Raw genomic sequence first — 16619 nt, 5'->3', positions numbered from 1 at the left:
ATGTATTAAATTTTTATATTTTCCTCAGATTTGTGGGATGTGATTGGCATGTGCATGAGCGTGAGCGTGTGCCTCGAGGATTCGAAGCGTTCCCCGAATTTCGCGAATCTTCGAGACGCGTCTGGAAGCCGCGGCAAACGCGAATCGCGGCAAACGGTATAAGAGGAGCGCCCGGCGGCAACGCGCTCTCTTTTCCGTCTTGCCTTGTGAACCGTGAGAGCGTAACAGTGTCGAACCTTTTTCAATATATATATATATATATTATTCCCGACGATTGTGCTTTTCAATTACTGTCCTGCATCCTCCTATCAAATCCCACAGATTAGTAACTGCATCTTGTAAATAAAGAATAAATACTTACGTTTCCTTCACTCAAAGTACATGCCTCCTCTACATCTGATATCTTTATATCCGCACAATCAATTTCCGAATCTGTATCGTGATTGGATTGTATAACAAAACCAGAATCTTCAATGTTTTCATTCAATAAGAAATCTCGGAAATTAGTATTAGCCATGATTGCCACACAGTATGCGTCGTATACGACAGAAGAAATGAGACTAACGTTAGCAGGAGCGCTATGATCGAAAAGACTGACGCGCAACAATGTATGTTTTAAAACCTACACGAGTGCACTAAGTGTCGCTAAGTAACATAAACAAGTCGAGACCTTCTTCAAAGGAGAATAGTTCCACGGAAAAAGTAAACAGTCGAAAGCTATGGATCATGTTACAAAGCATATGAAATCGTCGATCGAAAAAAACAACATGCGCCTACTCCCGGGTTAAGTGGATAACCCTGTATTGATTATTTTTTCATATTTGACAGGAACAGCATGTGTGTATCAATGTTACAAAAAAAAATTAAGAGAAGGGTTAGGAGATATTAACGCTTCCAAAAAATTAACGTATTTTCATTGTTCAGTACTTTGATATAAAAATTAGACCAGCTTGCCAGAAAACATTTCTTCGTAATTTTTAATGAGAATATTGTCTTTATATATAGTACTTTTGAATGTAAAAACATTAAGTTTACAATTTCGCTTCTTCCATTACAAATATGTTACAATTTGTTAAAAAATAGTATAACACACTTCAAAAAGCAATGCTGAATCAAGTGCAAGGTTTTACCTTATTTCTAATCTTATTAGGCTTTTTAACATAATGCATAAATATAATGTAACTATGTTTATATACAATGTACAACAGCAATATGTAAATCAGTCGTCTCCCATAAAACAAGAGTTAATTAAAAGAACATTACAATTTGTTTATGTCCTGAAATTTTGGTTGGAGACACATATATATATATGTAGTTTAAAGTATTAAGAATTCCACCTCTTAAATACACCTTTCACATGTTGTACGAACTGTTGATTTCTTTACTTCTCTTTCGACTGATCGCTCCTATAATCGTGTGAAGAACAGGATCAGCAACGAGTCTGAAAGTATTTACAAAAGAAAACCGTAGCAAAAGGTCAAACCTTAATTTATGTAAGTTGAAATCGATGACAATTCTGCTAGTGTAAAACTAAAGTTATTTAGTTTAGTTTCTGAAACTGCTCTACATAAGACTAACGTATCTAACAGTGATATTTATATCCATGGATAAAGAATGTTGTTTAAGCAAAATTATAAAACTTCAATATAATTTAATTCTTTGTTACTCTACATTTCATTTTATAATGTCATACAAACGAATCATTTTAACGAAGCGTATTCTTTGCTTACAAAAATATTACAAATACCAAGAATTTCAAGTTGTCATAACTAGCTATTTTTAGTGAATCTATTTTAATCAGAAAAAATTTCTCACCATCTTCCTAAAACCAGTACTTCTATCCTTTTTCTTTGACACGGCAGTGGTATTACTGCTTCCGGATTCATCAGTTTGATCTACTAACAGACCATTTGCAGTTCTATTATTATCGGTGTGAATTATTTCTGGAAATAATTCTGACGTAATAAAAGTTGACTGTAGTGACTTATCAGAATCATCTGAATTCTGTATGTGCTTTGTACAATCACTCCATTTTCCATTTATGTCGTTCGTCTCAATATTCCTTTTTTTTCTTGTACTTAATGCAGTTTTCATAAACGAAGGTGTCCTTAATCTTATATCTTTTAAGATGACATTGCTATTTTTAGGATTCAAAATATCTGTTGAAAATTCTGGAGCAGTTCGTTTATTTGAAATAACTATTTTAGGAGACCTGTTTACGGATAATGAATTTGATTTGCTTATATCTTCAATACAGGAATTACTAAAATCGAATCTGCTTACAGACCCCATTTCAACATATTCATCGCACAATGGCGTTAATTGAACATTACATTCTGTTTCATAGGCACAATTATTGAACCAATCAAGTGTATTTTCTGGGTTTGATTTTGGCCTTCTGGAAATATCTATCTGAGAAGCCATTGTTTCTACTATTTCAACAGAAGAAGCATTTCTGTATGGTACTTCCACGTCATCTGTAGACGTATTTAATACAGACCTGCAGTGTGTAATTGAATTTCTCTCTATGTCCTTATGTGAATTTGCTTTACTAGCACTAAGAATAATTTCTTTTTTCCGTTTTTTTCTTTTCTCCTTCTTAGTTTCATAAGATCTGTCATCAATCATTAAATCCCGATATGTGCCAGTAATGTGGGAAGCTATTTCACTTGGTCGTCGCTTCTTTGCTTTTTTCATGTGTGAACTGAAGTTCTCTGCACTTTTACGACGCAGCACATCCTTTTCTAGTTGTTGTTTTTCATTTATATTCGGCTGTTTAGTTCTCCGACAATATACCAAAATGAGAAATATTACAAAAAATTCAGAAAATATTAATAAGATGTGCTGACCTATCAGTAAGAGTTTTGCATGCCAACTGTCACGATCATACAAAAGACTTTTTACTGATTTCGAAAGACTAGCGATGTCTTCTCTTAACATAGCAATTTCCTCTGCTCTTTTCGATTCCAGTTCTTCCCTTTTTCGTGTTTCCTCATTCATTACTGCAACCGTTCGCTCGAACGACCTTTGCATTTCTTCAACTTGCTTTTTATAACGCCGACTTAACTCCTCCAAGTATTGCCCACTTAAAGACATATTTCTCTCTAGTGCCTAAAAATGCAATAATGTTAATATACACAACTGCGTACAGGGTATTTCGTGACAGGTGATAATCCATTTAAGGGGTGATTCTACAGGCCAAAATAAGACGAAAATATACAATAAAATTTTTTAATATCGCGCTTGTTTTTTTTTTTTAAGAAAATCGACTTTGAATTTTATCCGACTTCGCGTGCATCCAATTACAATCGTTAGCGCCATACGACGGCATCGCGTCGCGCTTTCTGTAGACCGTTTGGCTTACCCCCGCTTGACCCTTAGTTCCAGTTGCCCCGTTTCACATATGCACGACACCGTGTACACGACATTACAGGTTGACGGGAAGTGTCAAGGCATCAATACAAATGATAACCTTCGCGCCGTGCAGACGACCACGGTCTAGGGCTGTTCTGGTACTCGAATAAAGCGAGCCGGGCCCGGCTCGGCTCGATCGACCGTGCCGGGCCGGGTACCCGTAAAATCCGAGCGGCCCGAAAAATCCGGATAGCCGGAATTTGTTTCAGGTGGCTTGAAAAATCCGGGTAGCCCAAATCAATTCGGGGGGCTCGGTAGAAGGTGTTAGCTCGAATTGTTACGGGTGTCTTGGAAAATCCGAGCACCTCGACAGTCGGACTGCTCGAACCACATTCGAGGCGCTCGGATTTTCCGAGTCACCTGGAACAATTCGAGCTAACCCCTTCTACCGAGCCGTCTGAAACAATTCCAGCTACCCGGAATTTACGGGTACCCGGCTCGGTCCGAATTTCAAGCTGCTCGAATATTTGAATAAGCGGACAGCCCTACCGCGGTCTCCGTGCTTTGTAATGGGGAGGCACGGCAACATCACGGCGGTCATCTTCCGTCTAGACCAGGGCTGCACAGGGAGCCTTTTTCAGCACCTAGCGGCGAGCAACCAGACGTGCGCCGTTACTAAGGGTAGAATCAGTGAGGAGAACTGCAGTAGTGTAGGTGCGGGCTCGTAGGCGCGTAGCGTAAGTATATATAGCTGGGTTCCTTGTGGGGTGCCAGTGCAAAGCAGGTCCCGCAATATAATTCGGTGGAGTCATGAAATTTCCAAAACATTTGCTATTGCCGGCATTTCGTATGACTTGACGGTTCGATTTTACTGTATAGTTTATTTGTATAGTACTAACTTTCTAATTATTTTATGTGTCGCTGAAAAGATAAGTATTACAGTATTGTCTCGTTAGTGGCTCGCTGGTCGGGACCGGCGTTGAGCCCGTATCGTGAACGGAGCCCTAATTCCGAGTGTTCGTTTCTCGCTTCTTTCTGGCCGAAGGTGGGAGCGAGATGGAACACTGCGTCCGCGGTGAGCGTGTGCGGAGGTCGCAAGAGCTTACCGTGAGCACGAAAACCGCTTCGCAAAATCTTGACGCAGGCCCAGCTGACGGTAAGCGCTTGCGTCCATCGCGCGCGCCCGTCGCGCATGCAAAGGACGGAGTGTCAGGCGTCCGAAAGACGGAGCGAGAAAAAACATCAACACGTCGTCTGTCTCGAACCGTCCTCGCTCGCTTTCAGTGCCTCTCGCTTAATCTCTTTCCATCTCGCTCTCGCCATCGCCCGACAAGAGTGAGACAGAAGTGGTGGGGATAGCAAAAAGTCCGTATCGTGTACACCAAACCGTGCCCGTAACGAGACAATACTGTATTAGCAATAAATGTTTTATTATCAGTAAAATCGAACCGTCAAATCATACGAAATGCCGGCAATAGCAAATGTTTTGGAAATTTCATGATCCCACCGAATTACATTGCGGGACCTGCTCTGCATTGGGGCCCCACAAGAAACCCAGCTATATATATATACTTACGCTACGCGCCTACGAGCCCGCACCTACACTACTGCAGTATTCCTTGCTGATTCTATCCTTAGTAACGGCGCACGGCTGGTTGCTCGCCGCTAGACGCTGAAAAAGGCTCACTGTGCAGCCCTGGTCTAAACGACGATAATAAGTGTGAAAGACTTCAATGATCTTCGTCTTTTTACCATGAAAACGGTGCCGCATAAACGGACGCCGCGTAGGAGTGAAACAGGCCTTAGATGCCAATAAATTCTAAGTACTTCGGTGCACGCGTGTTTGGCTAAAGCTCAAAGTTAATTTTCTCGAAAATGAAGCATAATAATAAAAAGTTGTATTCTACATTTTCATCTTATTTTGGCCTGTAGAGTCATCCCTCAAACGGATTGCCACCTGTAGTGAAACAACCTATATATATTAATCTACATAATCAAAATTTTTACTCTATTGTTGAAAATACTGCGCATCAGGAAATGTAAACTTTTCTCTGCATTTAAAGTTACAATACTAAGGTCGGAGCCAGATATATTGGCCGGTGAGTTTCGTGAGGGGTATTCTCCCACCATACCGCTTGCCTGCTTGGTGCTCCTTTTCTCAATGTTCTCACACTCTCTCGGGCTACGCCTGCTCGTCGCGCGGTGGAGATTCAGTGCCCGTGAGGTACGTAAAAATGCAGCGAATCATCCCCACCACTTTGGGTGTGTTTCAATTCACGCATATTGCGCATAGCTGCAGGCAATGGTGATTGGTGGTTCATACGGTGAGTGTATAGACTGCATAACTTGATTGGAGTATTCGAATTCGAACAACTACGCATGCGCGCATTATGTGCATTGGTTGCCTATGGTTTGATTTTCTGTAGTTGCTGCACGCATCATGCGCTAGAAGTTGGAGGATTCTAGGGAATTCTACAAATTAGGTTATGCAGTCTATTCACTCACTGCATGAACCACCCATCATCATTGCCTGCAGTCTATGCGCAGTGTGCGTGAATTGAAACACAACCTATAACTACATACTATTGCGAGCTGAGAAGAAACAAGACTACCACCAAGCTGAAATGTCACAGGGGCAAGGAGAATCGCCCGCTCGCGTCAACCTATCCCCTCCAACACAGTTCGTCCCGTAACGAAGAACGCGAACGAAACCAATCGCAACAATCCGCGGATATGGACAGCTGTTAAGAACCGGAAAGTATTACTTCTTGGAGGGGATAAGGTGGAGCGAGCGGGCGATTCCCCTTGCCCCTGTGACATTTCAGCTTGGCGGTAGTCTTGTTTCTTCTCATCTCGCAATAGTAGACGAGACACGATTTCGAGTGGTCATTTCTCGCTTCTTTCTTGCCAAATACGATAGCGAGATGGAATAAAAGCGAGTTTAAACACTCTAAACGCCCATGCCCGGTGCGCACGCAAAGGACGGAGTATCAGGCGTACGAAAGACGGAGCGAGGCAAAACATCAATACGTCGTCTGTCTCGTACCGTCATCGCTCGCTTTCAGTGCCTCTTGCTCGCTCTCGTTTCATCTCGCTCTCTCCTTCGCCGGACAAGAGTGGGACAGAACTGGTGGGGATAGCGAAAAGTCCGTATCGTGTACACCAAACCGAGCCCGTAACGAGACAATACAGTACCTCACAAATAGTTACCTTGTTGTTAAATTCAACCACCATTTGTCTAGTTCGTTTAAGATTCCCTCAGGTGTCCCACAAGGATCCCACATTCGTTCCCTTCTTTTTTATCCTTTTCATCAACGACATTTCAGAGGTCTTTCAACATTGTAAATTTTTGTTATTTTCCGACGATTTAAAAATGTACAACAGGATGGTTTCCGAAACCGATGCCTTAGGCATCCAAAGCGATTTACTCGGATTTCATGAATGGAGCATTCAAAATATGTTGCCGTTGAATATCCCGAAATGTCATGCTTTACGTTTCATGAGGAAGAAAATAGTTCTTGATTACACCTACTCTGTTAATGGTACACCACTGGATAATCGTGAAACAACAAGTGATTTAGGCGTTATGTTTCCTTCCTCGTTATCGTACACCGACCACATTCGTCGCATAAAAACCAGCGCCTTAAAATCTGTGGGCCTTATTATCAGGCATGCCACGAATTTCAAAAGCCCACACTCCTGTAACGTCCCAGGAGGACTTAAACCGTTAAATACCGGTCGTCGATAAAGTAGAACCGATCTATGTTACCACAAAACCGTCCTGTATTACCGCGCAGACTCATTGTAAATACTATTATATATAATTCACAAAATAAGCAAATATTAGAGAAACAAATATTATAGTGATGTTAGGAATAATTTAATCGACGATCCCTGCCGAATGATCCCGAGAATCGACGAATCGACAAACGAAACATGTGTGAGCTTTCTTTTGGCTAAAGTGTGCGTGTAACGCGTATACGTATTATGTTGACGAAAATTTGCTTGAAGAAGGAGAATCAGAAGAAAAATCTTACCGTTTCCGACTGATCCATGAGACGATGTTACGATATCTCTGTCATGCGTGGACCGATTTTATTGAATTTGGTCTTATTCGAAAGTTTATATGCGGTTTACATAAAAAAGTGAATTTAAATTTAGAAAATATTGCAGGCGTGATGAGATATTAATGAAATAAGTTTCAGGTTAGGTTGGATTAGCCGGGCGACGAGTAAATGAGAGCGGTAGCGACAGTCGACAATATACAGGGTGTCTTTCATGTACTTGGCGTCGAGACGCTGCCGCGTCTCTAGATTATCGTGCAACGACTTAAATTGGCCAGATATGCTTCATGCTCTCTTAGTCGCTGATAGTACACCAGATTTACCAATAGTAGATTTAACATTTGAAGTCAAACTAAGATTAGTGGAAACGTATCCGGTATCTTTATCTCAGCAATTTATGTATAGATACAATGCTTTAATGCGTTATCTCAAAAGAGATAAAATTTTCAAGAAAAGTAGTCGATTATTGGGTAAGAATTGAGTTTCAACTAACAAGGGGAGGACACCCTGTGATAGACATCGATTTTGACGTGCCTTGGCACGATGGATCTATGTCGAAAATAAGTAAATAGCGTTTCTGCCAATGAGCCTTAATAATAGAGATATTTACATGTAAATTATTAAACATTTCATAGCGCTCATGTAAAATACAAAAGCCATAATCTCTACTTAAAGATATGTTGTTGTGGTCGTGAGTTCAATTTCGCAACGGCAGCGCGCGAGTCAACACGTGTGCCCCTCGCGCAGTCCTAATTACATAGTGTTATTTCAAGTCGCATTGTGCATTTATATAAAACAAAAGTGTTACTCCGTCCAATCACTTGCTCTACAATTGAGCTTGTATTATTATTCCACCCTGAAGCCCTCGCTGACCGCTCTTATGGGTGCTATACACGATGGCTTTTCAACCGCATGGACCGAAGAGAGGTATTTCCCCTACGAAAGAGGATAAGGAGAACGCTTCGCCGAATCTAATATATCACAGGAGCTCAAAAACCCCTAAACTTCACTCCTTACAATTAGATCACCTCTACAAAAAGTTCCTTAAGGAAAATAACGCGTCTCGTGACACTAATAAGGTTAAACCTAACCTGAAATCGCCCAGAGCGGCGGAGTCGCATGCGCCCCTTGCGGGGCTCTCGTCAACCTCGACACCAAGCCAGACTGTTCATGTTCAGTCTCCAGGGTGGGAAACCCCCAAGAAAACCGTTAAACCTGGCAATGCCTGTAACTCTGCGCATGAAGATGCAATCGAGGTCAACTCCAACCGCTTCTCCAACCTTTCGAGCGATGAGATGGATCTAGAAGACTTGGGTGCTTCCACCGAATCTTCATTGAGTGGTAACAATAAAATTAACAAACCACCCCCAATATTTACAAGTAATACAGTATTTCCTCGTTAGCGACTCGATTTTGTGTACACGATACCGACTCTTCGCTATCCCCACCACTTTTGTCTCACTCTTGCCCGGCGAAAACTGGAGCGAGATGGAACGAGAGCGAGCGAGAGGCACTGAAAGCGAGCGAGGACGGTACGAGACCGACGACGCGTTGATGTTTTGTCTCGCTCCGTCTTTCGGACGCCTGACATTCTGTCCTTTGCGCTTGCGACCATCGCGCACGCTCGCCGCGCACGCAGTGTTCCATCTCGCTCCCCCCTCCGGCCAGAAAGAAACGAGAAACGAACACTCGGAATTAGGGTTCTGTTCACGATACCGACTCAACGCCGGTCCCGACCAGCGAGTCGCTAACGAGACAATACTGTACCGACATCAAAGGTATAATAAATATTATAAAAGCCCTAAATGTACCTAAATCAGCTTTAGCTGTTAAAGAGACAAACCTAAATCTATCTTGATTAAGGGCATTAGGGGCGACTTTAGACCCGATGACCTGAAAAATGAAATTGAAGAAATGAAAATTCCTAACATAAAGATCCTCAGCTTATCAAAATTTGTCTTCAAGAAATCTGAGCCGGATAAATACCATCATATTATTCAGCTATCTCAGGACAGTCCAACCTCAGAGCTCCTAAAGATTAAAACCCTAGCATACCAACGTATTAAATGGGAATACTTAAGGAAGCCAACAGTATTCCAATGCAGAAAATGCCAGCGACTAGGACACGCTAGTAAAAATTGTCAAATGCAATACAAATGTGTTAAGTGCGCTCTTTCCCACGCCCCTGGCGAGTGCAAAATCCCACAACTAATCCCCAGAGATAGTCTAAAATGCGCTAACTGCGGCCAGGATGGACACCCGGCATCTTACAAGGGATGCCCGTACATTAAATTCGCTTTGGCGAAAAAAAAAACTTCAAGCAAAAAGCATTGGCAGTAAGATGAACTTCGTCAAAAAGATTCCGGCCTCTGTAAGGCCTAATATCTCCTTCGCCCAAGCGGTGCAAGGTAGCCTGGCCCTACATCTATCCAGCCAGAAACTCATGGCGCCATCTACTGCTCCAATGGACTACCCCTCCTCGTCTGCAGAGCCTAGAAGGGCCACTACGCATGAACCCCCTCATCACCTGGATCAACCCCCTGCGTGGGCAACGGAACTGAAAAAGGATATCACAACTATAATGACAATCCAAATCCAAAGCCTTGCGGTCCAAGTGAGGACTGATACAGAAAGAATAGACTGCATCCTAAACTCATTCTTCAATAGACTAAATGCCTAACGCCGCCCCAGTAAGTAGTAATCTAAAAATCGCCGCCATCAACGTTAACTCGATTAGGGCGAACCATAGACGATTAGAACTCTTACAGTTTCTCGATAGATATAACCATGACATTATTTTAATCTCCGAAACCAAAATCAACTCTCAACATAGCCTAACCTTTAATAATTACGATGTTATACGCACAGACCGCCCCAACTCCATCCAAGGAGGAGGAACTGCTATTATTATTAGGAAAAATATCCATTATGAATCTATATCCACACCTTTTTCTATCAACAACGAAATTGTAGAATTTTCAATAATTAAGTTGATAACAGGCAACCATAAAAGCCTATTCATAGTTAGCATATACGCTCGAAACGATAGCAGAAGGAGGGTTACCTCTTCGAGTCACTCAAATCGTATCGCTTCGATACATATTATACAGGGTGTCCCACTAAGGAGTGGACAGCGCGATATCTCTTAAAGTATTGTCGATAAAAATATAAAAAAAATAGGGAATTGCATGGTTCGAGGGGGCCCATTTATTAGCGCGAACGAATTTTGTTTTCGATTATTATTTTAAAAGATACGATGGTCAAGTTCGGTTTTTCAAATGGAACTATTTTTTTTGAACACCTGAGTTGATAGTGCGTTCCAAGACAAATTCAATAAGCTTTAATGTATACACTTTATTTCCACTGGTTTTTAAGATATTGCGCTTGCAAATTTACTGATTTTCACTGCAAGAAACCCCTCTGGAATGGCAAAAACCGGGGGCGGTCTTACTGGCCCCACGGGTGGCACTGCCTGTTGAAATGGATACTTACCTGCCAAAGGTCTACGCCAGAAATGGCAGGCCCAAAGGCTGGACAATTCTTTTCCGTCAGAAATGCTACTTAGGTAGGTACATCTGCGGTATCGAGAAGCGCATCTTTACTTTTATTTCGCACTTGCTTCTACGCTCGGATGGCCGGTTCTTTTGTGAGGGATGCAAATCCGATTGGTTCTGATACAATCTGCTCCCTATGGTTGAAATTTAGTCTAGCAACTTTCACTCCTCCTAACCTAACCAATCCAACTTGCATCCCTCCCAAAAGAACCGGCCATCCGAGCGTAGAAGCAAGTGCGAAATAAAAGTAACGATGCGCTTCTCGATACCGCAGATGTACCTACCTAAGTAGCATTTCTGACGGAAAAGAATTGTCCAGCCTTTGGGCCTGCCATTTCTGGCGTAGACCTTTGGCAGGTAAGTATCCATTTCAACAGGCAGTGCCACCCGTGGCGCCAGTAAGACCGCCCCCGGTTTTTGCCATTCCAGAGGGGTTTCTTGCAGTGAAAATCAGTAAATTTGCAAGCGCAATATCTTAAAAACCAGTGGAAATAAAGTATATACATTAAAGCTTATTGAATTTGTCTTGGAACGCACTATCAACTCAGGTCTTCAAAAAAAATAGTTCCATTTGAAAAACCGAACTTGACCATCGTATCTTTTAAAATAATAATCGAAAACAAAATTCGTTCGCGCTAATAAATGGGCCCCCTCGAACCATGCAATTCCCTATTTTTTTTATATTTTTATCGACAATACTTTAAGAGATATCGCGCTGTCCACTCCTTAGTGGGACACCCTGTATAATTGCTGAAGACTGGAACGCACGCCATACGTCTTGGGGCGATAGCGACACCAATCAGCGGGGCAGATACCTGAAGCAGTGGGAAACTAGTCATAATATAAGATACAAACTAAGAATACTAACTCCCATAGCTCCAACGTATAAACCTGCTCTCTCGTTTCTCGATATCTGCCTGGCTGACTCCAGACTTGAATTCCTGGACGGAATTAACGGCAAATTAAATATCCTGCCTTACGATAGCGATCACGCGGCAATCACGTTCACGTTTGGCTTTGTAGATGATGGAGTCTTTAGGGATCACCATGTGGCTCCCTCGTTCCGGCATAATTTTAAGTCAACCAAATGGGAAAAATTTTCTAAGAAGCCAGCACATTCGTATACTCATATAATCCCTGATAACCGCAATCTGACACTGCCTGAGATCGCCAAAGGCCTCCAATCGATTGGATCCGCAATTCAGAATACCATCGCGTCGGTAGTCCCGAAAATTTTACCTACTGATAATGTGTCTAAGTATGTCAATCGTAAAATAACCAAACTACAAAAAACCAAGAGATACCTTGTCTCCCTGCTGCATGACTTGCATATGAATGACCCTGGTGGTCGCCTAAGGATATCGAGTGTAGCAAAAAGCGCCCTGAAACATGTCAACTCAGTCCTCTACTTTGAATTTCAAGAGGCTTCAGAAAAATTCTAGATTAAACAAATAAAAAAAGTTGATCACCATAAGCCCGAAGCGTTCTTTCCGAATATCAACGCCATCTTTCGTCGCCGCCAATTCCAAGATATTAAAGACCTACATATCCCTCAAAACAATCACCAAATTCTCCATAGAAGTGGATGCAATACAGCTATTACTCCTGTGAAGGATAACAAATACATATTTTCTGCGCCTGATGATAAGCTCAATCTGATTGGAGCACACTTCGAGCATATCAACTCCCCCAGCCATTTAAACGACAACACCAGGTTAAAAGTAATCATTGACAATATTGCTGAAAACATCAAAACAGAGTTTGAATCTGATAGATCAACGCAAAACACTATTTTGCAATTTAGTGACAACAACAGAGCCTCAAACTCTGTTGCCTCTAATCTACCTTTCGACCCCTTCTGCAACTTCTTAATAGTGGAAAGAATACTTAAAAACCTCCCAAATAAGATATCTAGTGGGCTTGATAACATCCCACCAATAGTCCTGAAACATCTACCTCCAACTTTAATTCTTCATCTAACAATTCTTTTCAATAACGCCCTAAACCATAGTTACTTCCCCAAGATTTGGAAACAAGCTAAGGTCCTTCCCATACTCAAAAAAGATAAAATCGTTTCGGATCCTGCCAGCTACCGGCCAATCAGTTTAACCCCAGGCCTCAGTAAAGTGTATGAAGCTTTAATAAACGACTCAATAAGCTCTTTTTCTTCCGAGCATAAAATCATCCCGGATTACCAATTCGGCTTTAAACATCAGCACTCTACTGTCCATGCAATCCACAAACTCATGGCTGATATTAATCAACAAGTTGAGAAAAGCCACCTCGTCGGAGCAGCTCTAATTGACCTAGAGAAGGCATATGACTCTGTTTGGATTAACGGTCTCTTGTACAAGCTCAAAAAAAAAATTTCCCCCCCTGGCTAATATATCTTATCTTCGATATGATTTCTGACAAAACCTTCGTAACGCGGAACGGGATAGGCATTTCTTTGGAAATTTTTACGATTAACGAGGGTCTGCAACAGGGGACAGTCAATTCTCCCATTTTATTTAATCTATACACTAGCGATCTGCCTAATTTGTTTCAGTTCAACGAGCCTGAAAAGGCCTCAGCAATAGTTTTCGCTGACGACATGATAATATACGTGTCGAGTAATAGAGTTGTAATTGTGCAAAACATGCTTGAAGACATTGTTCAAAAGGTTAATAATTACTCCACACAATGGAATCTAAAAATTAACCCTTCTAAATGCGAAACGATTCTATTTAGAAAACCTGTAGACTTGCTCTCATTCAAAATCAAAGCTGGGAACAACGAATTTCAAATTTTTACCACCACCCCGGGCACTACGAACAGGGTAGCTATCCCCCACAAGAAAGTGGTCAAATACTTGGGAGTCCTTGTCGATTATCTATTACGAGGCAACTTGCACCTTGATGCGCAGCTGGAGAAGGCCCGTACAGCGTTCCTGGCGAACTGTAGAATGTTCCATAACATTCACTTAAATGCGCGATCGAAGGTGATCCTATACATGCTCCTTATCAGGCCCATCTTATCTTACGCAGCGCCGATATGGTGGAATTCCAACCATACGATGATGGAAAAGATGCAGGCCTTCGAACGCAAGTGCCTCAGAGTTTGTCTCAAACTATACAGGTCTCAACATTCTGATTAGCGTCATTATATTTCAAACCAAACATTATATAAAATAGCTGACACCCCCCGATTCAACTCTTTTGCAATTAAACTGGTTAGAAATTATTTTCGCAACCTGCCCCATATAGACAATAATATTATTAACTCCCTGGCGCGGCAATCTCCAGACAGATCTCGGAGACAACTTGCCACAGGATATACTACCCCGCAAGCGTTCATTTTTTTGCGACAAAGCCAGTTTAATTCAAAATGCTGAAAACATCCCCACTCTTTACCATTGGAGAAGGAATAAAGCCAACAAGAGAGTCGCGGGTAGCCCGTATGACCACCCCGGATACAGCAACTTATACAAGTTCTCAACTGCACTGCCAAGCGTCGATTACTTCGACTTCAGCAGGCTTAATTTTAAAAAATACTGGTGGCTTGAGCCCACCGATGTACACATCCGAGAACTAAGTGAGCGAAAAAGCTGACTTGTAGAATCCCTAAGTTTCCCTCGATAGTTGGTTTTTTTAACTGGTATCTTGGAGCTCTTACTTATCGTAAGAACCCTGGATGCAGCTGTAAATATTGTATATATTGTCTATCTATAGTCCGTAAGTTTTACTTGATAAGCCCTAATCTTTAAGCCTTTGCCACAAGAGCAACATATCGGTTCTGAGTTTTTTTTTCAGTAAATTTTTCCCCAGCTCCTATCCTGTGCAATGTACCTAGGTGACAACTGAATAACAGTACCTGTTAGAATAAAGTTTAAGACCTAGTCAGCAAGGACATTGTAGTTTCTCTATGAGATTCGTTCGCAAACGAACCAGTAGAGATACATATTATATTGAATGGCTCTTTTCCTGTGTTTTATTGTCGCCAATCAGTTTTATTGTATGTTTCTGAACAATTAACACCTGTTTAAAAAAAAAGAGAATTCTATTTTTCAGGACTATAATACACGTACAATTTGCATTCAGCCACCAATACTTATCTCTAAGTCTCGCAATGCTGTAGTAATCAATTGGAGGTAAACCAGTAGAGTATTTAAATGCCTCTGGAGTGTTAAAAGGATTCACAATAGGGTCATACATAATTTTTTTGTTAGCTTTGTGTCTAGGCCAATGATATATTGTCGGTATGTTTAATTCATTTTGGATATAGCCTTTCTTGTCCAAAAATGTGAATACCTGAGGGGGTATATAACCAGTAATCAAAGAGTACCCAGCATATTCGTCGCCTACTTTCAAAATGTCTTTGATAATATCGTTGTCTTCAATGGAAATAGAAGATGCATAATAGTCCCTAATCAATTGTAGTATGAAGTTGTCTATTCTAGTTATGTTTAATTCCTTATATATTACAATGTTGTTGATAAATTTGGTATAATTAAAGGAGGCCGACCTGTGTTTAAAAATACAATGTCTAATTATTTGTCGTTCAAACCTTCTAATTTTCTCCATTGTGGACGCGTTAATGTTAAACCATGTGGGAGCTGCGTACGTAATGATTGGTCTTATTAATAACATATAACATATTATATTCGCTCTGTTGCTCAAGTTTCTAGAATAGAACAACCTACCACAGCTGTAAAATGTCTTGCGAGCCTTATTAATTTGAATATCCACATGTTTGGACATCCTTACTAAATTATCTATTTGAATGCCTAAATACTTAACTGATACTTTATGCGGTATTTTTATACTTTCCTTGTGAGTGATGTCTACAATCTCAATACCAAACCTTCTTAAATTCCTGTTTTGATTTTTACTTAAGAATCTTGTAGGTTTCTTAAACACTAACGTCTCGCATTTTAGTGGGTTTATTTTTAATTTCCAGATTTTGTAGGGAATCTGTATGTGATTTACCGTAGTTTGCAGATCCGCTTGTATTTTCGACGGCTTTTTCCCTTCCACATAAACGATCAAGACGTCCGCATACGCGCATGATCTAATGACTTTACTACCTTGGTTAATGTTATACAAGCTGTGGACGTCAGCGGTATATATGTTAAATAAAATCGGCGCATTTACAGTGCCCTGTTGCAGACCATCCAAAATATCGAATTCTATCGAAGAGGTATTACCTCCTATTTGCGTTGCGAACTTCCTGCTTGACAACATAACACGTATAAGTAGACACAAGTCTGTGGAGTTGTTTTCTCTTATCTTTATTATAAGTCTCATTGTTTGTACAGTAGATGGCAGCTGCCAGTCCCAGCTTACATTCCATGCTTAGAATGCCATCTTGTATTTATATTTTTTGGGGTTATGTACTTCCTGTTCGGACCTCGTGATCGAAAAGGGTGCATTCAGAGACGCACGTGTATTTTTCAGTATTAATATATATCATCACTATTTCTAATAAACAAACAATTAATTTGTGTGTTTGTGTGTTTTATTTTTTCCTCCACAAAGTTCCCCGGGAAATTCTTCCTGCGCAATTTAAACATCAACCCGTCAATCCACACCGAGTCGAAGGCTTTCTCGATGTCGATCAAGCATGTTCCAACCATTTTTTTTTTTTTCGTTTATGCTGACATGAACAT

At 41.1% G+C, this 16619-nt stretch overlaps 1 protein-coding gene and 1 long non-coding RNA gene across 2 annotated transcripts in view; both read right to left on the bottom strand.

Annotated features, from left to right (window-relative positions):
* LOC143372282 (uncharacterized) overlaps positions 1-16619 on the bottom strand; it is a 394641-nt gene that overhangs the window by 9168 nt on the left and 368854 nt on the right. The window lies entirely within an intron of this gene.
* Positions 951-16619, bottom strand: part of LOC143372204 (uncharacterized) — a 170582-nt gene continuing 154913 nt past the window's right edge. The window contains exons 6-7 of the mRNA XM_076818214.1: positions 1816-3111; positions 951-1406 (exon numbers count right to left, since the gene is read on the bottom strand). Of these exons, the coding sequence (XP_076674329.1) occupies positions 1341-1406; positions 1816-3111 (1362 nt within the window). The 3' untranslated portion in view covers positions 951-1340. The remainder of the gene's footprint in view (positions 1407-1815; positions 3112-16619) is intronic.

The sequence above is a fragment of the Andrena cerasifolii genome, chromosome 8 (assembly GCF_050908995.1).
Source record: "Andrena cerasifolii isolate SP2316 chromosome 8, iyAndCera1_principal, whole genome shotgun sequence".
Classification (NCBI taxonomy): Eukaryota; Metazoa; Arthropoda; class Insecta; order Hymenoptera; family Andrenidae; genus Andrena; species Andrena cerasifolii.
Note: the sequence above shows the minus strand (reverse complement) of the source record. Positions and strands in the feature narration are given on the sequence as shown.